Source organism: Desmodus rotundus, chromosome 3 (genome assembly GCF_022682495.2).
Source record: "Desmodus rotundus isolate HL8 chromosome 3, HLdesRot8A.1, whole genome shotgun sequence".
In the NCBI taxonomy this organism is placed as follows: Eukaryota; Metazoa; Chordata; class Mammalia; order Chiroptera; family Phyllostomidae; genus Desmodus; species Desmodus rotundus.
This window is the reverse complement of record NC_071389.1, coordinates 163,322,108-163,349,597: the sequence shown is the minus strand read 5'-3', so window position 1 is coordinate 163,349,597 and position 27,490 is coordinate 163,322,108. Positions and strand designations below refer to the sequence as shown.

Below are 27,490 nucleotides of genomic sequence, written 5' to 3'. Positions count from 1 at the left end.
TCCACAGGACACAAGGCAAATGTCCAATATAGATAAAGGTCTCTCAGTTAAGGTTCATTACAAAGTCAACAGACTTCTTTACAAAAATTTGATAATGCTGAAGATTTGTATCACCGGGACACCAGAGTTTTCGTCGTTGTTGTTAAGGAAATACTATTAATTCTTTTTCCACAGTGCCTCCAAAGCCTTTACACCTGCAGAATCCACCTCTGTCCAGTATACGCCAGGCCCCCAGGCAGAAAGCTTTGTCTAGCACAGCATCCAGGATGGAGGAAGTTAAACCTGCCTCTGCTTCTTGTGTCTCAAAAGAAAAATCCAGTAAGATATCAGATCTCATCAGTCGCTTTGAAGGAGGCAGGTAAGAGCTAATTGACAATGGGAGAAGGCAGAGGGGAGACGAAAGCTGGGTCTTGGAAAAGGTGACAGAATCCTAAGTTTTCCAAGTCAAACATACATCTTCCAATAGGTTTGGTAGGCCTTTAGCAAGCGTGAATTTTGAAAGTATTTTATCTTGCCCTCGTATAAATTGTCATTTGCTGTTTGTTATCCGTGTGTAGCGCTTATGCCACCAGCTCCTTCTGCACATTATGTCCTGTGTAGACCTGTAGATACTCTCTCTCATTTGCTCTGTGTCCATGTATGTCCCGGGGCCGTGGTGTTGGTCCCTGGATGCCTAGGCTGGAAAAGCAGGAGGTTGTCACTGTCTCTGTGTCTCACTTTGTGTGTTTGTGAATGTGACTCCAGTGGGCCTGTTCCATCTCTGTGGGCTTCTTTCTGACCCACTTTATTTAAGGTGGGTCTTCTGTATCCATTTGGTGTCTGTTTTCCCTCTCCCCACTCCCTTTGCACTGTATACTAGGAGTTGTGAAGAGATACTGACAATAGCAAAATTCATGTTAAATTTCAGTCTTGCCTTTATTAGATATACTTTTTTATTTCTTTAGTCCTAAAGTGTCAAAAAAGGTAGGTGAGATACTGTGTATTTCTCACTTAAGGATAAAAACAAACTCGTATAAGTTGCTTTTCTACTTGTGTGACCCTCAATTGTTTTTTCTTAGAATTCCCATCACTGACAAATAGAATTTTTGAAAAATTTTATCAGAAGCATTTTATTATGTTTATGTCACCAAAAGTCTGTGTATAATTTAACAGACTGTATATAAATTTACTCTCATCTTTGAAGCTGCACATTTCCATTAATTCCAGTGTAATATTTGGGAATGTTTCCCATTAGGTGGTCCCATTATTTGTAGGATTTATTGTTATATATGTAATGAACAAAAGCTTGGAAATGCTCTCAAAATCCTCTGGAAATTGTGACCAAGTACAGAACAGCAGTGTCCCTCATTTAAAGTGAGACTATATTTAGTAACAAGTTCTGGAGCAAGTTAGTTCAGAAGCCTGTCTTCAATCTTCATTTCCAATGAATTGTGGGAACTTGAGTCATGCATATTTAAACTTCAGCACCTCCCCTTCTGAAATAGGATTTTAAATAGCTTTGCCATCTTAAATTATAGCAATCTTTACTAGAATGATTTAATGCCACTTAAAATTGTTTTGTTTCTCAGGACAAGTGGGTTATTAAGCACAGAGAGTGACCCTGCACATTTGCAGGTTTCCAGGGCCCTGCCCAGTGACTGTGTAGCACCATGGGGCACGGGACCCCGGCCCTGCTTGTAGGGCATGCCCCACCTGAGTCCCTTCAAAGGCCAAGTCCTTTAGACCTCACAAATTTGATAACCCTCTCTTTGCATTCCGTACATAAAAGGTGTACAGTGTTTCCACTTATGATAGCATTTTTTTTTACTCTTTCAGACTTCACAGATTCAAAGTCATATTTTGATGCAAAGCTCTTGGATCTAAGGAGAGATGTGCTATAATTTATGACATTTTAAGAAAACTTGTTCTGCCCTGGCTGGTGTGGCTCAGTGGATTGAGTGCTGGCCTACAAACTACAGGGACGCTGGTTCGATTCCCAGTCAGGGCACATGCCTGGGTTGTGGGCCGGGTCCTCAGCAGGGGATGCGTGAGAGGCAACCACACATTGATGTTTCTCTCCCTCTCTTTCTCCCTCCCTTCCCCTCAGTCTGAAAATAAATAACTCTTATTTAGGAAAAAAAAAAAAACTTGTTCTGAGTGAAGCAAGGATGTCATATGAGCATTTTAGCAAATCTGTTGAAGGACTGTTACTTGTGGCTGTGTCTACTGCCAATACAAAAAATAATTACATGTTGGTAGTGAGGTGTTATCAGTAGAAACTGACCCTAAAAGGATATGAAGGGGTTAGAGCTGCATTGGGTGTATAGGGCTAAAATAGGAAGTTTGTATTTCCTGCTGAGTGATGTCCATGGGCCTACAGTGTACCCCAGGTTATACCCCAGTTGTTACAGCTTAAACTAGCTCTGTATGGGATGGAGGGAGTTCACAGGCTGTGAGTCACCACAGTGGGATGATAAGAAAAACCCACATTGTTAAATGGCGTCTTAGAAGACTGTGTCGCTCTTATTAAGACCTTACCTGTGTGTCATACTTATCTTCTTTGCAATAATCTAAGTAAAGCTGTTGTATTGTTATGGGTGACTTAGAGGGTGTATTCAAAGCAAGTGAAATTTTATTTTTATTGTGGTTTCTTTATCTTTTTAAATATGTTTTGAGAGTGAGAGAAACTAGTCTTCTAACCTATGAAAGACTTCGGGGTTTTAGAAATAAATAAATAGCATTTTCCCACAGGACCGAGTATTGGTTTTTCCCAAGGACAGTGCTAGGCCAACTGTTTTTCTCCAAAGCAGCAGGAATCTTCTGCATGCTGGTTGAAGCATTGCTTTTACTCGCCTTCCCTGCCCACCTCATCCCTGCCGGGTTTCCCTCACTTATCCTCTGGGTGTCACTTATTCCAGGAAACTCTTTCCTGTCATTCAAAGCAGTCCTTTCCAGAAACCCTAACAAGCCTGCACTTTGTTACAGAGGGTCTTCTGAGGGTCTTTCTGCTGGGATGCTGGACACTGATATGGCCAGGAAAAGGAGGACCATTTGATTCAGTTTTCCAGAGAAGTTATCTAGGCCACAGGTATATTGTCATAGAAGGCAACTATTGTTGGTGGAGTGTATCACATTTATTTATTTTTGATAACCTCCAACTTTTAAATAAATGACATTTTCCCTTACCAGTTTTTTTCTTTCCTCTGGGGCCGAACTTGGCCATGTCTTTTTTCTTCCCTATTACTTCCTTGCTGTCTGCTACTGTTCCCTGTTGCATGCCCCAGGCCCGATCAGCAGTGTGTGGGAGGGGTGGGGTGAGAGGAGACAGTGACACACACCCCAGCATTGTCCAGGGCCCTTGCTGCTGTGCCTCCTGCCACCTCCCTCCACCCCATGACCTCTTCCTGCGCTGGGGAGGATGCGAGCCCTGGGCTGCCTTCCCACGTTTGTCTGCAGTTACTCACCTGCCCCTCGCTCCCTCCTTCATGCTCCGGTCTGTGTACTATACCGTGGGGTTGAGACCATGGGATTTAGTGTCAGACTTCACGGCTTGAACTCTGGCTTTCTCATTTGTTAGCCGTGTGACACTGCCACGTTGTATAAGATTCATGCATGGATATGGGGTCTCTATTCTGGAAATATAATGAGGATGAAACAGGATAATCATTATGAAGAGTGGGGTGGTTCTGGCACTTAACAAATGTTAGCTGCTAACATTGAATTGGTGCCACGATCATCGTCACAGTCACAGCTACTTGTTACTCATCGGGTAGGTATCAAGCGCTTTCCATATGGCAAGTGCTGTGCTGAGAAGTGGGGATAAAGCAGAGAACAAGACGGGCACATTCTGCCCCTTTACAGAGTATTCATCTAAATTTATCTTTATTTCTCATTAGGTCATAGGGATCTCTCCAAGATTGCAGCCTAGAGGTTTATGGATTTTTCCTCCTTGGAATCCGAGACTAAAATGCTATACAAATGTTTCCATAGGAACATTGTAATAAACTGGCAGTTAGGTTCCATCATACTATCGTGGTTCTATAAAATGTCAAGTAAAAACAAGGGCTTTAAAGACAATGAAAATAAAATGGTGGTTAGTGGGGGAGTGTGTCGTAATCGATAGAGCCATCCAGGAGGTGACACCACGTGAGTGGTGGCAGGCAGAAGCTGCACCAGTGTCTTGGGGAACTTTGTCTTGGGCAGAGAGAACCATGGCTCAAAGATCCTTAGATGCATGTGTTTGCTCATTGGGAGTAAGGGGACAGCGAGGAGACAGGCATGACGAGAGCACTGCGAGTGAGGAGAGATGGAATTGAATGAGGCCAGAACTAGCAGAGTATATGGAATGTCAGAGGCCACGGTCAGGATGCCAGGTTCACTGTGAAGTGTGCGGGGACCCCTCATGGAGCCTGGTCTCCCTGGCTGACCTGGAGGGACTGGACTGGAGAGGTGGGGCGGGGAAGCAGGGAAGTCAGTCAGGAGGCCACGGCAGCCTGTGCCGCTTCCAGACAAAAATAGCTTTCAGTTTCTAACCTGTTCATAAATTGAGGGCTCACTGTAATTGTTTTTTAAATGGTAAGAATTAAAAATCTTGGGAAAAGATGGTTTTATTAAATATCAGTATTTCTCCTATTTAAGTCTTACTAACTAGCAATATTGATAAGCAGCTCAAGGAAATGTTTCAGACCTCACAGATAAAGCTCAGGCCAATCATGTTTATTTAAACGTTTAAGTGTGGATAGCATTGCAAGTGACTGAAAACAACTCTGGAATATTCCTTGTCTGTGTTTCTAAAACCATCGGGGGAAGGTGGGGGAGAGTCTTTCTTAAATATCCCTTTTCAGCTGGAATAAACTAGTTTTTGTTCTACAGCTTATCCATGCTAGTGTTTCCACACTTCCTTTTTATTTTATCTTTTAGCACATTATCAAGTTATGGTGATTTGAAGAAAACTTCTGCTATGAACCTAAATGCTCCTAGAACCCCCAGAAGGCATGGGCTGACAACCACACCTCAGCACAAACTCCTCTCCCAGCACCCACCACAGAAGCAGGGAGATGATCCAGATCCAACTCAGGGAGTACAGACTTGTGTGGCTAACGGTGTGGCGGAGGCTCAAACCCAGATGGAATGTGAGGAGGATAAAGCGGCCGCCGTGGGCCCAGACACTCCTATTCAGACTTCTGAGCCCTTGCTTGGTGTGAGCTTAGTGAATGGAGAAAGAGACGAGAGCACCACGGGCCCTGCCTCACCCACGACAAATGACTGTGATGCAGATGCTTCTGACAGTAGCTGCAGGACTCCAAGTGCAGACCCAGTCCTGCCCCTGGAAGAAGGAAGGGCAGACACAGAAGCCAAGGCACAGGAGAGGGAAGATGGGGAAAGCCCTCTGGAACCGGAACAGCTGGACCAGCACCAGGAGATGAAGGTAGAGTGAAACCAGCTCACAAGTGGGAGGGAGCACCGATCATTCACCTACTGTTCTAAAACTGTTTCATAGCACCTGTGAAAAGAATGAGTCAGATCACCCTCCCACCAGTTAAACAGTTTTCAAGCTCTAGCTGCTAATGAGTGTTTCACCGGCTCTTTGAGGAGATAGGTCACCTTTTCTTCTCTGTGGGTTCTGGTGATCTATTGTGATTTCAAGAGTCAGAACAGTGTGAAGACTTTGATATAGGAAAACCACAAACATTGCTTTTGTTTACATGGGAAGAAAATGTTCTTTGTTGCTCTAGGTGTTAGGGCCGCAACCCTAATATTTATGGGCTAAACAAGAGGAAAGTATATAATCTTTGCTTTTCAGACATTTCTAATCTAGTAAAATAAATAGACTTAGAAGATTAACTTAAAAAAAAAAGAAGAAGATTAACTTATACTAGTAAATGTTTCTTGTAAGGACATGAATGTAGAAGTACTCGCAAATTATTCAGGAGATATCTATAACTTTTCCTGGGCTGCTAATTTTTCGAAAAAATTCTAATTAGTACACAATATTATAATTAAAAGGCTCTTTAAAAATCATTTTAGTTCAGCAATTCACTTACAAAAGCAGAAACAGTCCCAGAAAGCCAAAGTGATTTTCCAAGATTACAGTAGTGATAGCCTAGACCCCTTGTGCCCCGATTCCTGGGCCGCTATTGTATCCCTGATGCAAGAAGTCACAAATGTAAATGCCAAAATGTGGGGAATGTCATGCATGCAGCAGCCATGGGGATGTAGTAATAGGGGAGGTGAGACTGTGGCGAACTGGAAGTCAACATCCTTTCTGCAGAGGGCAGGAGTTCAGTGAACCACCTGAATGGCATGGCTGCCCATGTGTGAACGAAGAGTTCATCTGCTGGTGACGTACTGTCATAATTTACCTGTGCCACAGCAAAAACTTGGGTACAATGCCAGTGATAAGACAATTATTTGTATTCTTTATTCATGCCAGTATAATGCTTTGGAAATATTAAATAATGGCTTTTACAAAGTACTTTGAATTTCTTGCATCAGAGGTGTGTAGGAAGTTGTCGACGTCTCTGGTGACAAGAAAAAAGTTTCTACTGCTCCGTCTCTCTTATCAATTTAAAGTAATAATCTGTGTAGGAGAGTTGAGAATTGAAAATTGGATAAGTACAGGAAATTTTGTAAGTGACAAATCCAAGTCCTAAATCTATGCACTTTATTGTTTTATGGTGCTGTGTCTTAACGTGGGCAGAAATTTGAGAGCACTGATACTAAAATATTAGTGTAATATTGATGTATTTAGAACTTTGAAGCAAAATCTACCTTATGGTACAATTTTCACTGCTCCCATAAAAAAATTTCAAAACAGAGCCAATGGCTTGTTTTCTTGAGGTTAGGAAATTAATTCTGAATGCTGACTTTCAAGCAGAGAAAGTTCAAAGAAGGAAGTGGGTGGGAGAAAGTGAGTCACGCTTGGTAATATCTGAAATTAAAGAAACAGGACATTGCAGAGTGAATCTCTTGACATCTTGATAGAGTGGAAGGTTTAGCGTCTCTCTGCTTGAACGATGGTAGACGGAGGAGAAGGTTAGGACCAAGGGCCTCAGAACTCAGACATCTGTCCTTTTACCGTTGGAATGATGCCACCAGCAAGTGTTTATAAAACAGTAAGAACCATTCTTATTAAGGGAAATATTTTCATTGGTAATGATGCCTGTGGTTGCTGGGTACTACTCTTTTATTACATTATCTGTTATTATGTATACATTTTCAGAGATGTTTTACTTGGGTTCGGGAGAGACTTAATAGGGCTTCCCTATTAAACTAGTGAAATCTAGAATAGTACAGCTGGCCTTTCTCCTAAGTGAGGATTTAAGTAGTGGAGGGTACGTGCTCTATGTGGGAAGGGAAAAGGTGTTTTCTTTTTTCTCTGTGGAACTGTTGATCCAACACCACACGTGTCTCCCATCTGAAAAGGAATGTTAGGATTTAATTTCTAATGCTCCTTTCAGATGGGAGGCCCGTGGTGACGGGTTCTCCTTTGCAGCCCCGATGCTTGTTGCATTGCCTGTCCTTGTTCCAAAGTGCAAACAGAAATGCTAGTAGTGTTACGAAGGTACATTTTATACTATGTAAATTTTACCATGATTAAAAGTAAAAAACCTTAAGTAAAAAATATAATAGTACATAGTGAACCAAATGATTAGAACCAGGAAATCCTGATGCTGCTTCTGGCTTGGCCATTAACTAGCAGCACGAACTTCAACCAGTCAGTTCTTTGGGCCTTTAATTAAAGGGTACACGCTGAGTGTGGTCGCCAGGCCCTTATCAGTGGTGGTACCATTGTTCTGTGCTGCTATACCTAGATAGGTTCCTCTGTGGGCACAGCCCTCCAGATTGTCGGGTGCTTGTAAACTGCCTCAGTGTGGGACTTTAAGGCATAGTGGAATTATTTGAGTCTCACTATGCAGACAACTGAAAGCAATTTGTTCAGTCTTTATGTAATTCAATTAAGAGATTTACATTGGAATAGTTTTAAAGAAGTTTCACTTACACCAGAATTAAATTTCATGGGCAGTTACTAAGTGCCCACCAGGGGTGTGAGAATGAGGGGCTGAGGGCTGGAAGGTAGGAATAGAATAGAATCACAAAGAGGGTTCATGAAATGCCTCTTGAACAAATCATTTTCATTATTAATAACTGAGAATGGAGATTAAAATAGTCTCAGTTTACATAACTGCTTCATTAATTATCTGATGTATTTTGATCACGAATCACTTTCAGTGGTGAATGGAGGATACTGTTACTTTTACCGTGTAAAAGATGAAGACTGCCTGATCTTCTGAAACTGTTGACTCTACCATAAGCAGATTTTTTTAAAAACCTCAGAACCAAAGGAAAATTGTTAACACCTTGTGGTGGTACCTTTATCTCTCACCCACAAGGTGTTATAGTATCTTTAAATTAAGGTTAATCGTGTATTACAGCAGATTAAAAGATTGAATCTACTGAAGGGGAGATGTTATTCTAAGGGCACATTGAAACCCGGCAGTTCCAGGGACGGTAGCGGCACGGGAATGTCACGTGTGTGCATGTGCTGCCCCATGCAAACTGGAGGAGGCTGAGGTGGGGTGGGGGTTGTAATAGCGTTAGAATTTCCATTTGGCGTGACCAAGGGGGGGTATGAGTAGCTTAAATTATATTAGGAGACTCAGGTAAATGGGTCAGTACATTTTAGAATGAATTTTATTAAAAATGGTCACCTTTCTCAGGTTTGTAGGCTTTGGTGGGTAACTTTTAGTAGAAACGTGCTAATATGAAACGCTGCATTCATAGATTACGCCATATACATGTAAACTTCTCTTCAGCCTTCATGAGCCTCTTAATAACCAGTATGTACTTTAATGTGTTTTGTTGGTAGAGTTTTCTGAGGTTTGTTGTTTTCCTCTGCATTTCATACAGTAAGCCAAATATAAATGTACGTGGATGTATGCTTTTTAAGACTAAAGTTTAAGTAGATAACAAATCTCTGTTCCTGGCAACATAAGCTCAAAGTGGCAATGTATTAAACCTCTCATAATAGCAATTTTTATTAAGACTGTAACAAAAACAGGTTTTTTAAAAGAAATCAGAGTAGCATTTTTATGTAAAGTTAAAGTATCCACTGGGATGATTGCCCACCTGACAAAATATAATACCATAATAGATTTAAATATTTTCCCCAATATTAGTACATTCCCCCAATAGTCTCTCATTTCTTGCCTTTTCTTCTTCCTCCACAACCCCAAGAAGGTGTGGAATTTTTGCAAATAAATTATCTGTGTATAAGCAACATCGCCCTTTTTAAAACCCCAGTCCCTGGGCCCAAACTCCTTTAAAATATGAACTGCCCCAGGATGGTTGACTTCTGTGTTCATATCAAAGGCTTCTTCCTAAACCTGGGCCAATAGGCATGCTGAGTGCACTGCGTTGTCTGCAGTTCCTGGCCTCCAGGAAAGGGGAGGATTCAGTTGGTATCGTCCGGCTTTGACTTCGGGACTAGAGGTAATCTAGTGCCAGGCCAGATCCTCGACTGCACCCGTGGGCAACATATCACATTGATCACAGTCTTCTCCCATTCCTCCTCCTCTTCCTTTGTTTTTTTTTTTTTTTTGAGGGTGGGGGCAGTCATTACTGAATATGGTGGCGGATGAAACCAGAGGTGTGCTGACAAGCTCGTTTCGGTAGTGCTGTGCCACACTTCTGATGCTGTGCGTCTTGTTCTCTGTGGTGTGGGGGGTGCTACAGTCTCACCCCCATGCTCTAGGGCTCTCTCAGTGGTTTCTTGTGCGTGAGCCGATGTCAGTTCCTGCGGGGCAGTGCAGTCAAGAACCACCTCTGTCGCCATGTTGGTTAGGTCATTCCCTAGAAATAAAATTTTAAAAAGTTAATCTGTTTATTTCCTGGTTATTTCTGGTTTCCTAATTATTATCACTTTATTATATTATCACATGAACCTTGAGAGTTATAACTTTTGAACACGCTCAAATGAAAATTAAGATGATTATCTTCTAGGGAAAGAATGACAGAGAATCAAATTCAGAAGTAAACTGGGAATAGAAAACCAGTGCTATAATTCAAATTAACTAACTTTTCCTCTTTTTCTGTTAATTTCTCCCCATGGAGTTTAATAGTAATTCTTAAGATTGTTGATTAATTTTACAGGATATAATGTGAGGTATCAGAGTTTTCTAGGAGTTAAAACAATGCTTTTATTGATTATCCATTTCTTATGATGTACAACAAGTTTTGTTTTTTGTTCTGGTAAAACTTTAAATTTCTTTCACTTAACTTCTTGAAAAATAAGGAAAACGACTGTTGAGGTGTTGTTAGATTTGAAGGCAGAGTAAGTCACTCCTTAGCTATTTCTTCCTCTTGCCAAGCCAGCTCCAATTCTGAGCAAGTGAAAGGTCTGCAGAGAAACGATCCAGCTTGGCTGACCAGCCTGTTGTTGTTGCTGTGATGACAGTGGGCGCTCCAGCTAAAGTCGAGGGAGTTTTCCAACAATGCGGAGGATAATGGAAAGGTTGCCCACTGACCATGTGGGTACTTCATAGAAGTCTGAGGATGCCTTTTCTTTATTCACCTAAAACTGAGTGGTGAACTCAGAAACTTCTACATTTTGTGGTGTCTTTGTTTAGTATTTTGAAAAGGTATCAGAAAGAAATGCAAAGACTGGAACTAAGAGAGCCTGTACCTGCAGAAACCACCTAGAGTTCAGTTGAAAGATTCAGTATGCCAGATTCGCTCTCCAGGCGCTAACACAAATGAACCAGACAGGCCCTGCCCACAGAGCAGGGAGAAACATGAGCAAATCACCCCAATATAGTGATCGTGTGCTTTAAACACCAATGAAGAAAAAAGGATGCTTGGAGGAGGGCTGGATGAGGCAGGCTCCCCCTTCAAGTTGAATGGGACTTGAAGGAAGAGTTGGGAGGTTTCTGGGTGGCCCGGAGTATGTGAGAAAGAGGTGATGAGTGCGTCTAGGAAGAAGGAAAGTGTGAGGAATGAGTAGAGGCAAGAGAGTAGATGCCATGTGTAGGGTATTTCTGGCTCCATAGTCGGGGGCCAGAGGGCTACAGAAATGAGTGTGGGGGTAGAGGAAGAGGCTTGAAAAGAAAATGTAAACTAAGGACTAATTGCAGTGGGTTTGCATTTCCCAGGTTATATTCCCCCCCCCCCCCCCCAGAACAATGGAGACTTTTTAAACAGATTTTTGAAAGTCTAAATAAAAATTAATAATTCTCATAGAAAATCACGAAAATGCAGTGAAGCATAAAGAATACAAAAACATCCATAGTTCCACTGCTTTGATATTGAATGTTCCAGCTTGTTTTTCTGAGCAGATTTTTAAAAACATACATTCACTAGCATAACATATGGTCATTCCGCATCCTGTTTTGTTGAATTAAGTATAGGTTTCTTTCCCTATGTTATTTCAAACTTTCCATAAGCTTGGTTCTATCTGGCCTCAGAGGCACTTAATTAGAGCATGGAAGTGACACAATTTACATCTGTGGGTTTTAGAGAAAATGAGTCAGACAAAAGGAAAAACAGATGGAGCAGGGTACATACTAAGCAAGTTCAGTAGCCCAGGTGTGGGAGGATGAGGTCCTTGCTGCAGCAGCGGGTCAGGGCGAGGAAGAGAGATTTCTGAGCATCCGGTGACTGGATGTGGGGAATGAGTCATAATCAACTCCTAGCTTGGATGAGTGGCAGATGGTGTACCATTATTGAACTACAAGGGAATAAAAGGAGCGACATATTTGAGGGGCAAAACCTACATTGGATTTAGACATTCTGAAGTTGAGGGACAGCTGAAGATGTCTAAAACAAAAGTGGAATATTCTGGAGACATTATAATTTGTTGGTTAAGGATGAGGGCCTTTGATTAAAAAGAAGAGTTCAAATCCCAGCCCTATTACCAGTTAGGTGACTTTGGACATGGCACCTTAGCATGACTCTCCAGGCCTTGGTTTCCTCACATGTTAATGAAATAATTAAGTGGCAGGGAGGAAGTAAAGTAATAGTGTTTGAATGAGGGGAGGGAGTAGAGCTGCTAATTGGGTTAGTTTTGTACTGCTGCATCTATGGTACCCACAAGACATCCATTCAGAGATATTAATTAAGCAAGTGGACATATGCATCTGGAGCTCAGGAAATGGGATAAGAATGCAAGAGGATGTGCATAAGGGTGTGATTAATATTGCCAAAATTAAACGTATAGGAACAGGAAAAGGCCAAGGACCAAGCTCTAGAAGCTCAAGCATAATCAAAAGAGGAACATAGCAAACTATCTGAGAAGAAAAAGAAGAAGAGAGAGTGGTGTTGTGAGAACCAGTGGGCTTGAGAGGGTAGAGCACAGGAGAGTATTGGGGAGCCTATGAGGACGATCATCATTTAGAATACGAAACTCTGTTAACCTGCAGACCGAGGCCTTCCTGGGACAGTACAGCTAAGCCGCTCAGTGAGCCTGGGCAAGCGCATTAAATTGAGTGAATTTATATTGTGCGTACACCGTGTGCAAGGCACTGCAGTGAATCCAATGAGGAGACTAACAGCTGAGAAGGTGGATTAAGATGATTAAATGACCGTTATTTAAGATACCATGAAGTGAAAGGGAAAGGAGAATTCAAAGATAAAAACTAACGATCTGGAGCATGGTTGAGAGGATGAATTCCCTGTTGAGCAGAAGCGAAGTGAAGCAGAGTCTGGAACTCAGTGAGTGAGGTACAAAGAGACCGCAGCGAAGAGGTGACTCCGAGGCTCTGTGCTGGATGTGTCGCTTTGGGAAGTGCCCATAGAGGCCAGTGAGATGTCGTCAAGGGATGGAGCTTGGAGCTCGAGGACAGTGCAGAAGGTTAGCTCTTGTGATAACTTGTGACTATGTCTCTGAGGGTCCAGGTCAAAGATGGTGGGACCAGTCAGCAGTCTTTCCAGAACTGCTTGGTGGCCGGCACTCAAGAAAGAGGAGATGCAAACCTAGAGTGGGAGTGAGCCAGGATCAGCAAGTGAGCAGTGCCGAGAGGACAAGGGCCTAACCGAGTCCGGGGTGGGTTTACACAGTGTTGCCGTGCCCAGGAGATCTGGGAAAGCCCGGTGCATGGAGGTCACGATGCACACACAGATCCGGCGTGGTGGGCTGTGAGAGGAATGCAAAGGTCAGATCTTGAAAACAGTTGTATGTGGCTTACAAAAACAAAAAGAAAACAATACACTGTAACCTGCTGGTCATGAAGACAGGCTCAAGAGCCAGACTCTGTAAGTGTGAATCCCAGAGCAGCCACTTACCAGCTGTGTGACCTTGAGCAGGTCATTTAAACTTCTCTGTACCCAGTTTCCTCATCTGTAAAATGGAGATAATAATCCCTACATCATAACATTGTTGCAAGGAGAAGATCATTTAATGTTTGTAAAGGACTTAGAACAGTGCCTTGAAAAATAATATGAGCTGTGTGTTTGTTAAATAAACATAAAACAAAATTTCCTCATGTGTAAGTCAAAAAGAATAGACCCATGAATGGAGATGTCCCTCAATAAACCCAGAAGTCAACACACCCTGCCTGCCGAATGTCCCAGGACCTTCTACCATTTTGGTTTTAAGCTGAGGCACTCCTGTTGGTGTGCACAAAGAAAGTTTGGGTGCCTCTTCCTTTTTAACATAGGTTTCCTATATTTTGTTTTTCTTGCCTCAAAACCATAGGTTATCACCACAAGGTTATTTCTTGCACTCACTTATATGTGCAAGGTTTCATATCCAGGGAATTTTCATCAGAAATATTTATAAATGACCTAATTTCTTTGATGTTCTGCCTAGACTTCAGATAGGCTAATTCAATTCTTGATTTTGAGTATTTATTAAATTCTTCTTGGTATCTGATCTTTAATTTCTGTAAAACCCAAAGGACAGTTTAGTCTAATGTACACGAAGTTGAGTCTACGAGCAGCAGAGTTCTCTTTGCTGTCACTTACTTCCTGAATGATCTTGTGAAAGGAACCAAGTTGCCCTTGTCGGCGGAAGCTGTCTCTCTCCCTCCTCCCCAGTTCACCTCAAAGGGATGTAATTAAAACCTTCAGACTGAAAGCTCTCTCACACACCTATTCTCCTGTTTTGAACTGAGTAAGTAGTGTAGAGGACATAAAATGGGGAAGACTTAGACTTTGCTCTCAAAGGTCCTTGAAGAATCATGCTAGAGCCACCTGTTTGTGCTTGTGACATTATATTATGAAGCACTGGGAAAGGAGGGACGTCTGTGTGTCATAGTGGGTGTGGCCTTTTCTTATAATGGGAACCTGGTGATAAATTTATTGCTGATTACAAATCTTCCCTGAGAACATGTGACCTTATTTAGGGCATTATTACATGATCTTAATTGAACACAAAATCTATGCTTTATTCCCTTACCTTCTCATTTTCCTGTTCCTCATTTCCCGCAGAAGTTTTCTTAGTTAAAAGACTGTAACAGAGCAAGAACTTTGTTTTTGCAGACCTGGATTTGAATCTGGGCTCAAATCACTTACTCAGTCGTATGACTTTTGAGCCTCATTGAAGACTTTGATGTCTGGGAATGCATTAAAAATGACATCAGAATTTTGATGCATTTCATGAATTGTGGTACAAAATCAAGGGTTAACTCCCTGAGCTGACTCATCTTGTTGTGAGAGAGTGGGCTTCAGGGAATGCAGATATATGAGTACCTATACAAAGCCCCAGCTGGCTTCTCGGTGGGCCAATGTAATTAACTGACAGCAGATTGGGGCAGAAGCTCTCCAGGACCAAGGATGATTCATTCTGGTCCTCTAAAACGCTGATAATTTATATACACATTGTTTTTAATATAAGTCCTCATAAATGTATGGAAAAGGCTGTAATAACTTTTAGTAGAATTGATGCAATTCTTTTAGAAAAAATTCTTCCTGCTTAAAGTGAAATCATACGAGAACATGTATTGAAGAGTTATATAGCATAATTGAAAGAGATATAAAGCATAATACCAATATCAGGTTCATTTTAAAATAATTGAAGATTTTGTCCCTAAAGCATCTTTTGGGAAACCACAATGGTTCATTAACATGTATAAAATTCTTTCTAAAATGTCTGCGCCCCCACTTGATGATTCCGAGGCATGTGGCAGGGCATATGGCACTACGATTTTGCAGAATGACTCACTGGCTCCACAGAAGCATGCTCTGCCCATCCCGCTAATGAAGTCTGGGAGCTGCAGTGGGCAGGAGCTCTTTGTCCCAGCTCCTGCCCTATGGAAGGGTATGTCAAAGGTCTGAAGAGAGCTGCAGGAGCCGGTGACGTCTGCAAATAAGGAGGCAGAACTGACCCTGCAGCACATCCATGACACCAAGCCAGCAGGTACGGTGACTGCTAATGAGGCTGGACTCAGCCTGAGAGAGAATGGAGCAGACCTCCACGAAAGGTTCCTGGGGGCGTGGGAGCACACAGTGATAGCCTAGTAGTCGGGAAGCAGGGCAAGTCAGAGGGAAGCAGAGAAGAGTAAATTGGGTCATCTTTTATTGCAAGAGGAATGCATCTTGCTTTTTTGATTCTGGTACTTGAGGTATACTCTAATATATTTTTGTTTGAGGCGATAATACTCTGAGAATCAGCTTTCAATATACAAGTATATATTTGCAGGTGAAAAAGCCCAATCCTTCTATTATATAGAGTGATATCAAAAGTAAGATGCTTTTAAAGTAAGATTATTTATCATTGACTTGAAAAGTCAAGCCTATGTAGTGGCTTTCAATAGAATCAAATAGGATTACTTATTAAATCAATATTGTATAACTATTATTGTCTTCCAAAGAATCACAAGAATAAATTGCAAGATTTCTTAGTAAAGTGCTAAGCACAAATAGGCATTATATACTTTTGAAATGGCAAATAGTAAGAACCAGTATTATATAGCTTTACCTAATTTTCTCTTTTTTAAAAATTTTTATTGTTATTCAATTATAGTTGTATGCCTTTTCTCCCCATCCCTCCTCCCCACCCCAGCCGAACCCCCCTCCCTCCTAACTTTCTATTTAAAAAAAAAATCAGGCTATAGCCACAATGTATCAACTACATATTTTAAGAGTACTTTGTCCATTATTTAAGCTAAAGTCTGGTAGAGTAATAAAAGACCCATGCATGCTGAGGGATCATATATTTCTCCCTAAATATACTCATAGATGAATTTTAGTAACTAAACTAATGTTTTAGTAGCTAAGTTAATTTTTTAAAGTTGGAAGCCATGGTATTGTCACATCAAATATGACTGAATTTTTATACCTGATAATTATTGCTAAAATGCTGAGCAGTCTGCTTTAAGTAGAATTTTTTGTTGAAAAAATAATTACTGTGTAAATTAAAATATATGGTAGGTAACACATTCCATTTTTCAATGGATAATTGGTATTTTGTCAGTCGGTTCACTTATAAACACTTAATGCAGTCTTGGTTTTTTTGGTGCAAAGAAGGGTTAGAGTGAGAGCCAACTATTAGTGAGTAGATACTTAAAATCGCATATGGCAGGTGAGAATCTGATTCAGTTACCTTCTAACTGTGTGACCTTGGCCAGTTTTCCAGGCCTCTTCAAGCCTGGGGATTTTGTTTCATTGTGTTTGTGTGCAGCCTGTAAAATAAGAATAGTAATGGTGCCCTGACCAGTGTGGCTCAGTTGGTTGGACATCATCCTGCAAAGCGAAGAGTCGCCAGTTTGATTCCTGGTCGGGCACATGCCTGGGTTGTGGGTTCAGTCCCTATGGGTTCAGGGCGTGTGTGAAAGGCTACCTAATCAAAGTTTCTCTCTCACATCAATGTTTCTCTCCCTCTCTTTCTCCCTCCCTTCCCTTCTATCTAAACATAGATCAAAATAAATCTTAAAAAAAAGAATAGTAATGGTACCTATGTTACAAAGGTGTTGTAAGGATTAGATAGTTCATGTGAAATACTTATAATAGTGTCTGGCATGTAACAATCAGGGAGTAAGTGTTAGTTGTTCCTGTCACAGTGAAACTATTATAGTTGCTAGCATCCACTTAAAACAAGGCTCCTGAGTCAGTGATTTCCTGACCTCAGCCACAAAATCCTCAGTAACTTCTCACAAACCTACATGTGAGTGATTAAACCATGTCAGCAGACTTACTTTTGCTTATCTTTGTGTTGGTTTTGGCGAGGTCAGGGACCTCACATGAGATGGCCATCTGTGTGGAAGGAACATAGCTTTTGCTAATAACTGCTGGCATCCCCTTTGATTTTGTGAAATATGTCCAGGATACCCACAATTTGCCATGTTCAGCTAAAATATGACTTGCAGTCAGCAAAAGATGGTTTCTTATAAGCTTCCTAAGGTTCCCCCCTAGGATGTGGAAGACCTCAGCGGTGACTTCATGGCATGGCCATAATAGACAGTATGACTTCTTGGTTAATGAATTCTGACTCATAAAAGAGACATTATTGTATTCCAGCACAAATTCTGCAGGATCGTTGTCTTTAAAGATGTTTGTCAGAACTAGAATCAAAACACATTTGATTCATAATAGTGTACAAATCAAAAAGATACATCACTACTATTAGAATAAAACTGGGAGCTTGAACAGAACAGACTACTACTAAGAACATGGATGTATCTCAGAATGCATGTCGATACATGAAAGAATCGAGTCTCAAAAGGCACGTGCTGTGTGGCTCCATTCACACAGCCTTCTGGACCAGGACAGGGCAGCAGCTACCTGGGGCTGGTCCGCTGAGGGGAGTGGCATTGACTCCCGAGAGCCCGAGGAGGTTTGGTGGGAGTGCACTGAATCTGGGTTGTGGTGGTGGTGACATGATTATAAGCATTTGGCAAAACTAAAACTTTATACCAAAAGGGCAAATTTTTCTATTATTTGTACATTTCATCTCGACAAATCTGTCTTTAAAACACAGAATAAACATAAATAACTCATAATGTTGATTAGGTCAGTATTTCCTGTAAGTATGTAGAATAATATATTACTTCATCTTCCCCTGAAATGTTGATAGATTTCTTATGTATCTACTGTGTATTTCTGTTCACTTATTAACAGTTTCAGTCACATTTTTAGTTCATTAAGTATTTTACTTTCTAGAGAGAAGTAAATAATATAAGTAGTAATTGTTTAAAAATTACTTGAAAGTTTTTAAAATTTCATGGAATATATATACTGCTTCTGTTTCATAGTATTTGTTCTCTGTGTTAATCTGGATGCTACAAATGACATCGATAACACTCAACCTGGCTTTTAAACAATATCACTTTCATTGGCTGCATCTCTGTGGTTCTGGCACCGCCGCTCATAGCACTGAAGCCGCATAGGTTCCCTCATTTACATGGAGCAGCAGAGAGAGTGCTCTTTTTCTGTGGTTCTTCCTTTAAAAACAGGGAGCCTCCTTTCTTTTCTTTCTTTTTTTTTAATAAAAAAGATTTATTTATTTGTTTACTTACAGACAGAGGAGAGAGAAGGGAAGGAGAAAGGGAGAGAAACATCAACACGCGGTTGCCTCTTGCACACCCCTATTGGGGACCCGGCCAGTTTTGATCCCTGGTTGGGGCACATACAGGAGGCAACATACTGGTGTTTCTCTCTTTCTCTCTCTGCCTTCCTCTTTCTCTAAAATTGATAAACATATCCTCAGGTGGGGATATTTTATAAAATATTTTTAATAAAGAAATGGGGGGGGATGCCAGGCAGGTAGCAGTACTAGTGCTTTACCCTGAATTCATTAAGCTGAACTAAAACCTTGATTAATTGGGGAATTTGTTGACTACATAGTTGTTACGTCAGTGTTTCTTAGGCCACAAATTATTTAAGCAGTATCATGTTACGTTACCTACTCATCTCTGCTGGAAGAAGCAACTTGGTTATTTTCCACATTAGAATGGATGCTGCATGTAAGGCATAAAGTGGATGTCATATATGTTGAGTACAATGAAACATTCTTTTTTATAGTTTAATATGTCACATTTACACAAATTAGGCCCTGGTTTAAAATACACTTTGGCCCTAGAGTTATTACTAAACCCTTATTTAGGAGAGTGTACTTTTTTATACTATCCTAGAGTGAAAAAGGTTATTTCAGCAAAGTAACTAGGTAGAAATTTCTAAACAAAAAGATGTCTTGGTATAAAATATAAAATGCATCTTAACTGGACCAAGCCCACGGGCTTCAGATAGTTAAAGAAGGCTCCATTGGCAAGGGATGGAAATTCATAAGGCCATTGAAAGAAAAGTATCTTAAACTCCTAGAGAGATGTAGCAAGAGCACATGCCAGGCAGCGAGGATAAAAGAAAGGTTTAAGAATGGTGGGGATGTGTTTGGATAAAGGCGGATAGAGCCGTGTGTTTGGAGGAAAGGGTACCTGTCAAGAAGATGCAGTGAGAAAGAAGTTTGAGGAAGTAATGAGGTTTGAACAACCAGAATGGTATACAGAATCTAGATTTTATCCTGTCTTTGAGGGGAATACTGTGGAAGACTTCTCTTTCTATGGAAAGTAGGATTATCTGGGCAAAGCAGAGTTTTAGAAAGATTCCTCACACAGCAGTAGACAAGGAGGGTTAGAGCCAAAAAATAGTGAAATCAGAGCATTTGGCAACTATTGATTGGACTGGGCTTGAGATAAGGTATGAGCAAAACAGGGCAGTGGTGATGAGAACCTAAAGGACAGATGCTAAAGACATAAAACTAGCATGAGAGAGGTGGGTAGCTGAGTGGATTAGTGAGGGAACTAAGTTTAAAGTTACTCAACATGCCAAAGACAGATAACTGGAAAGGGATGGAACCGTTGCCAGGATGATACAGTTCTGGGTGGTGGCAGGGTAGATATTTTCCAGAAACGATGAGTTTCGTTTTACATTGACACCATGTCAAAGTGGTAATAAATGTCCAACAATAGTTAGGTGGGGAAACTGTTAAAATTTTATTGTGTGTTACAGTTGTGTTTTATCAAAGTGTTGTAGTAGACACAGGAGACAGGAGAGTTAACCAGGTAAAACTGTTCTTAGTCTCATGGAACTAGGAAGGTTCTACAGATATATTTAAGGGTTAAGTAAACATAGACTGAAGAAGTAATGAAGTGTGGATTTAATTTAAAAATATGGGTAGAAGGAGGTAGGTGGGGCATAGATGAAATGAGATGAACAATTAGTTGATAATTGTTGAATCTCAGTGATGGACACATGGAGGTTCATTTTACTTTTTTTCCTACTTTTATATATGATTGAAATTTTCCAGAATAAAATGTTGTGGGGTTTTCTTGGCAAAGGCAAAAAGTTCCATGCATAGAGCTGATAATTAGAGAAGATGTCTGGAAGAGTGATGAAATCCTGTCCAAAGAGTAGCCCAAGAGAGGTAGGGGAAAAAAGAGAAAAGGATAGTGTCTGCGAACTGGAAACGATTAAAGATGGTTCAAGGAGAAGGTGGATGAGAGCGATTACTGGCCACTACAGAGTTCAAAGAGGAAGTTGTAACTTAAAGAAGCGGTTATAGATTATACCCAGCAAATTGCTTTTTGCTAATTTTGTTCCTTTCTGGTTGGATGTTCCTCAATGGCTGAAAGGAATCAGGTACCTGAGGAGCTTGAGGAAACAGTTTTAATCAATCCATTTGATGAGGTGTCTATTACTTGAGAAATATCATCCAAGCTTTTTATGTCCTAATTTGTGAATATCTATTCTATTTGTAGGAGACAAATGAGCAAAAACTGCACAACATAGCCAATGAACTCTTGCTTACGGAAAGAGCTTATGTCAACCGACTTGACCTCTTAGATCAGGTAATATTTTCCTTTTCAGAATTACTTTAATTTTCAGCACTATACATTATTTTAACTTCATAATGAAAGTCTTTAAAAACTACAAAGAAGGCCATGCCCGTATTGGGCCAATGAAAGGAAAACTGTATCATTTTCAACTTTGTCAGTGAATTCACTAGGTAAAAGGGTATATACTTAATATGGAGCAGACCGAGGGGCTCTCGGTACAAGTCACAAGTGTCTTTGTCTGTGTCTCTCACCCTAACCCATTTGTCGTGGTTCTGTGTGCCATGTTAGTTATAATCTGAATAAGAGGTTGGTGATTCTGTTGCAATACCAGTGTGAACGCAGCACCGACCCCGTCTGGCCCGTTTGCGCTGCAGCCCTGTGTGTGCCCTGTGGGGTGCTGCAGGGCCAGGAGGGGTGGGAGAGCTCCCTTGCTCAGCCGTGCATGAAACGTCTTTTACGTGCCTGGAGTAAAGTTGCACGATCCGTATTTGTTGATTATGTGAATCTACTTTATCACATTTTGTACTTTTATCATGGGAGAGCCTCGAGTAGCATTTCAAATGCACATTAGCAAAAAAAGGTTTTTTATCCAGTATTTCTTTTTTTTTAATTTTTAAAAATTTTTTAAATTGAATTTATTGGGGTGACATTGGCTAATAAAATTATATAGGTTTCAAGTGTATAATTCTATAATATATCATCTGCATATTGTATTGAGTGTTCACCGCCAGAAGCCAAGTCTCCTTCCATCTCCATTTATCATCCTTTATCCTCTTCAACCTCCCCCTTTCTCCTGTCACCGTGGTAATCACCACTATGAGGTGTTTTTTTTTCTTAATCCCCTCACCTTTTCCACCCAGTCCCCAAGCCCCGACCCATTTGACAGCTGTCAGTCTGTTCTCTGTATCTAAGAATCTGAGTCTAGTTCTATTTTGTTTTCTCATTAGATTCCACATATAAGTAAAATCATATAGTACTTGTCTTTCTCTGACTGGCTTATCTCATTTCACATAATACTCTCCAGGTCCCCCCATGCTGTCACAAAAAGTAAGGTTCACCCCTCCCCCATTTTTTACGGCGGGTTAGTATTCCATTGTGTAAATGTACTACTGATTTTTCATCCACTCATCTAGTGATGGACACTTGGGCTGCTTCCTTATCTTGGCTATTGGAAATAATGCTCCAATAAACATATGGGTGCATATATTCTTTTGAATCAGTGTTTTGGGTTTCTTTGGATATATTCTCAGAAGTGGAATTGCTCAATCATAAGACAGTTCCATTTTTAATTTTTTGAAGTATTTCCGTACTGCTTTCCACAGTGGCCGCACCAGTCTGCATTCCCAGCGGCAGTGCACGAGGCTTCCCTTTTCTCCACATCCTCTCCAACACTTGTTTGTTGATTTATTGATGGCGGCCATTCTGACAGGTGTGAGGTGCTATCTCATTATGGTTTTAACTTGCATCTCTCTGATGGCTAGTGTCATTGAGCATCTTTTCCGTCTGTTGACCATTGGTTTGTCCTCTTTGCCCATTTTTTAATTGGATGGTTTGTTTTTTTGGTGTTGAATCTTACAAGTTTTTTAATAAATTTTGGGTATTAACCCCTTATCAGATGTATCATTAGCGAATATGTTCTCCCATTCAGTGTATTGACTTTTCATATTGTTGGTGGTTTCCTTGGCAGTGCAAAAACTTTTTAGTTTAATACAGTATCATTTGTTTATTTTTCTTTTGTTTCTTTTGCCTGAGGAGATACATCAGAAAAAAAATATTGCTACAAGAAATGTTTGAAATTTTACTGCCTATGTTTTTAGGATTTTTAAGGTTTTGATCTAACATTTAAGTCTTTTATCCATTTTGAGTTTATTTTTTTCCTATGGTATAAGAAGGTAGTCTAATTTCATTCTTTTTACTCATATTTGTCCAATTTCCCTAACACCATTTATTAAATAGACCATCTTTACCCCATTGTATGTTCTTGCTTCCTTTGTCAAATATTGACCATAAAGATGTAGGTTTATTTCTGGGCTGTCTACTCTGTTCCATTGATCTACGTGTCTGTTTTGATGCCAGTACCATGCTGTTTTGATTACTACGGCCTTGCAGTATAGTTTGAGATCAGGTAGTGTGATTCCTCTAACTTTGTTATTCTTTCACAACATTGCTGTGGCCAATTAAAGTCTTTTGTGGTTTGATATAAATTTTTGGAATATTCTAGTTCTGTGAAAAAGTTTCTAAATATATCATTAGAGCAACTGTTGAAAACTAAGGTCCCTTAATCCTGCTTCAGTGGTAAAAGAACAGGATAACTGGTGGATAGTCTGCTAATACAGCCTCCTGTATGAGAGAAAGCCGCCATGTTTGAGTGTTAACCATAAGAAGAATTGTCCCACTTCTGCCGTTGCAAAACAGGAACCCTACAGGAGCAGGTTGTCCTGTGCACACTCCCTGTCATCGATTCCTAGAGTAAGCTGCGTCCCTGTTACGGTGAGCCTTGAGGGGCCGAATTAAAGCTGTGTTGTTTGAGATAATGAGTTTGTGACTCAAATTTTCATTTTCCAAAGAATTTCCCTGTAAGTCAATCAATGTATGTTGAGTTTGTGTCTTTGAAACAACTTTGCTCCTCATGGGGATCCCAGACCTGAAGCATTTAGGTGTTCCCGTAGTGGAGATGTGTCTGTTCCTCTTATCGAACTGTGTCCTCCACCTGCCCCACCTTTTTCAGCCACATTAGCTTATTCAGCTATTGTTGCTGACCTTAGAGAACTTTAGAGTCTTAATTACTTCAATATCCTCCCTATTGAAGTCCCTAAGGATGTAATTTTGTGTTCTTTTTGTCTACCAAGAAAATGCAGTGGAGGTGGCTTTAGAAAATTAACAACTCTCTAGACATTATGAAGGAAGAGACCTCCTTCTGCCTACATTTAGCAGAGTGGCAAGAGGTATAGTAGCCCTAGTGAAGAAGAGCTACGACTGCAAATTCTTTTTTATTGTCTTTAAGATACCAGTTATTTCCCTGGCTGGTGTGGCTCAGTGGACTGAGTGCTGGCCTGCGAACCAAAGGGTCACCGGTTTGATTTCCAGTCAGGGCACATGCCTGGGTTGCAGACTGGGTGCCTGGTGGGGTCCCACGAGAGGCAACCACCCATTGATGTTTCTCTCCCACTGTTTCTCCCTCCCTCCCTTCCCCTCTCTCTAAAAATAAATGAATAAAATCTTTTTTTTTTTAATAAAAAAGATACCAGTTATTATGTGCAGGACAGGAGAAGATCTTTTTATAATCATACCAGTGGTTTAAATTAGGTATTATTTTTTACTAAAGAGCAGGAAAACATTGGAGAACTGAAATATTCTTTTGTTCATCCACTGGCCAGCTCTTTATCAAGCACCTTTTCTACTGTGGAAACTAAATAATGATGTGCTCCCTCCCCAAGGAGTATACAGTTTTAATAGAAAAAAATTAGGTTTATTCCAACAAATGGCAGTAATGACAATATGTAGTAAATGACATATACATCATTCAAAACATAAACAGAAGTGGGGCCATACCACAATTATTATGTGTATGTGAACTGTTTTAATCTCTTAACTCCACCTGTGGATAGGAAAGGTAAGTCCTGTTGACCTCATTTGGAAATTCTCTGGCACAGAAAAGGTTAACATGCCACAGAAAGAGTCAGTCATGGCCTAGGTTAGGGTCAAAGTTTCCTAATTTGAATCCCTGGTTCTTTTTAATCAAAGCACATACTCCCTCCTACAGTTCAAAAATGATTGATTTCTTGAACTATGAATGTTTTCATTTATTCAACAAAATTGTATTAAAGATCCCACTACATGCCTAGCACAATGCCAGGTGGTAAGCCAGTAAATTTGAAGTAATGTTTGCTTTATTCTCTTATTCAGGTATTTTATTGCAAACTATTGGAAGAGGCAAATCGAGGCTCATTTCCAGCAGAGATGGTGAATAAAATCTTTTCTAATATTTCATCAATAAATGCCTTCCATAGTAAATTCCTATTGCCAGAACTGGAGAAACGAATGCAAGAATGGTAAGAGGAAGAGATAGCAAATGATATGTCTGACAGTCATACTGGATGCTGTGTTATTCAGCTTTTAAATTGAAATACTAATGTCACTCAGAGCGGTAGACACACATTTGTGCTAAGTTTTTATGTGATAGACCAATAATAGAAGTTGCGTGTTTTCAACTTTAGTTGAAAAGAATTTCATCTCTGCTCTTCAAACTGTTTTGACTAGTGAAGATAAGGTGTGACAGGTGATGTGGAGCTTCAAGATTCTGTTAGCTCCCTCTTTACCATATCATTGCTAACCTTGAGTTGTCTGCCTGCCTTCATTCTCTGCCGATCTCACAGCAGGGTCGATCCAGTAAAGCACAGGGTGTGTGTGGAAAAGTGACTACTTCCTCTGAAGTCCTGTTAATTCACTCATTCTGTAAGAAACCTTCGTGACTTGTTTCTGTATTTTATGCAGGGAAACTGCCCCTAGAATTGGTGATATCCTTCAGAAATTGGCGCCATTCCTTAAGATGTATGGAGAATATGTGAAGGGATTTGATAACGCAATGGAATTGGTTAAAAACATGACAGAGCGTATTCCCCAGTTCAAATCAGTAGTGGAAGAAATTCAGGTAATATGACTCTTTTATTCAAGGCCCTGCATCAGTTTTTCTGTACAAATCGTTGTCTTCTAGATTTAAAATGTCGATTGCAATAGCTGTCCAAGACACCTAGCCAATTCCGTTTCACTCTGAATTATGCAGAAGTCATCTGTGCAGAGTTAAAATATTTATTGGGCATGTGCCGTGTGTCGAATAGTGAATTCTCCATTTGCTTTTGAGATCAGAAAAGTGGTTTTAGCAGGGGTGCACATACGTTCCAAAGTGAATTCCCGTTTAGTTCGGCGCCTGTCTTGCTCTCTTTCAGAGGTTGAGAAGTTGGAATGAATATAGAGGGATGGCTATAAATCCCAACATCTTGGAGACATAATTGTGTTGGATTTTTCTGTCGCTTTATTTCTATGTCCTGATTTTTAAAAAACTTTATTACACCTGGATAATACATTTTAATAATACCATAGTAAATTCTATTTGATTCTCTGATCAAAATTGTTAATAACTATTCTTTGCTAAAGTTTAAATATCCAAAAGGAATTCTTTAGATTACATAGGTTCTGGGGTTGGGGATTCTCTTGTTCCTTGACTGCTCTTTTTTGTCTTCCTTCCTTCTCTGTATTTGCCCATGAGATTGTACATTCAAGGAGCTTAACGTGCAGCTTGTTACATAATAGGTGCTCACTACACGGTGGCCATGATGGTGGTCGTCATTTCATCAAATCTTAAATCCATCTCCACAAAGTCTGGCACCTCGTCGTCACACGGGAAGGGTGGGGCTGTGAGAGGAGCGACAGACTGAGGATCCGCTAACCTAGTGTAGAATCTAGTCTGCCACTTACAGTCATTTGACCTTAGAAAACTCTCCTAACTCTTCTCACCCGTGGTTTCTTTATGTACACATTTTGGGATCAGTAATACTTTCCTAGATACATGTATGTTAGAGAAAGTTAAACTTAATATTTATTAAGCAAAGCCATTAGCCCTCAGCTTCCATGCTAATTTCAGGCTCTTGTTCCTTTCTTTGGTCTACAGTAATAACTTCCAAACTAGATTCCCCACACCTCCTAAAGCCATATTGCAGTAGGTTGATCTTAACAGATCTCTAATGATATCACTCCCCTGCGTGAAAATATGCATTAGATGAAATAGTACGAAACAGTCTGACATTATTACCCCAGATTACTGTTTCTTCTTTATCCCGTTTCCTTACAAATATATTACTTGCCAACAAAACTCAATTGTTCTCTTTTACTGAATATGTTTTGAGCCCCACCGTCTTGGGCCTGGTATCCAAGGTCACTCAGTCCTCACTGATTTCCCTTCCCACCCAAAGCCTGTGCTCGTCCAAATTCACATTAAATGCTCCTTTCTCTGTGAAGCCTTTGGATTCTTGTTCACTTTAAATGCAAACGTCATGTCTTAATACAGCCTTTATACCCTGCAGCATCTTAATCATAATATGAGTTCGGTAAACATGTTAGGATTCATGCTTTATTTAATATGAACAAGGACATATTTTAAGTCATGTTATCCCTTTCTTATGTTAACAGTTTATTGAAAACAAATGCTAGACTCAGTTTCTCTGGGGGGTGGGGGTGGAATCTATTTAGGGATTTTGGCTTCTAATGGAAAAGAATGCCATGACCTCATGAAAAATTAAAATTTTCTGACATGATAAAATGAATGATCACATCTTGCCATTCTTTTTTAAGTTCAAAGGAAATGACATTTGTGGTAGATTTATTAGAAATAGTTTCCGCTGAGTGCAAAGTCATTTAATAAAGTTGTTCTTAGTGAAGCTCATTAAATATAAGGTGGGTCAAAAGTAGGTTTACAATTGTGAGTACAAGAAACACAGTTTGTTCTTGTATTGATACTATTATTCATTTATTGTATTATTTTCCATACAAACAACTGTAAGCCCACTTTTGGCACACCCCGTAGATGCTTCCTGTGGAAATCTGTGGAGTATGACTTGACTGTGTGACCTCACACTCCCTTGTAGTGGCTAATTGAAGTGGTTGCCCACAATCTGGGATGTTCTTGCTTATCATTCTTGATGTCCCCTTCTGTTCTTGTATTAGGTTGTTAGTCCTCAAACTGAAATGGA

The 27,490-nt window shown here is 40.3% G+C and overlaps 1 protein-coding gene across 2 annotated transcripts in view; it reads left to right on the top strand.

Moving 5' to 3' along the window:
* Positions 1-27,490, top strand: part of FGD4 (FYVE, RhoGEF and PH domain containing 4) — a 201,020-nt gene that overhangs the window by 143,149 nt on the left and 30,381 nt on the right. For both annotated transcript variants that reach the window (XM_045184329.2, XM_024575654.3), the window contains exons 3-7: positions 175-358; positions 4,900-5,407; positions 20,667-20,756; positions 24,651-24,796; positions 25,239-25,395. In XM_045184329.2, coding sequence (XP_045040264.2) covers positions 175-358; positions 4,900-5,407; positions 20,667-20,756; positions 24,651-24,796; positions 25,239-25,395 — 1,085 coding nt within the window. The remainder of the gene's footprint in view (positions 1-174; positions 359-4,899; positions 5,408-20,666; positions 20,757-24,650; positions 24,797-25,238; positions 25,396-27,490) is intronic.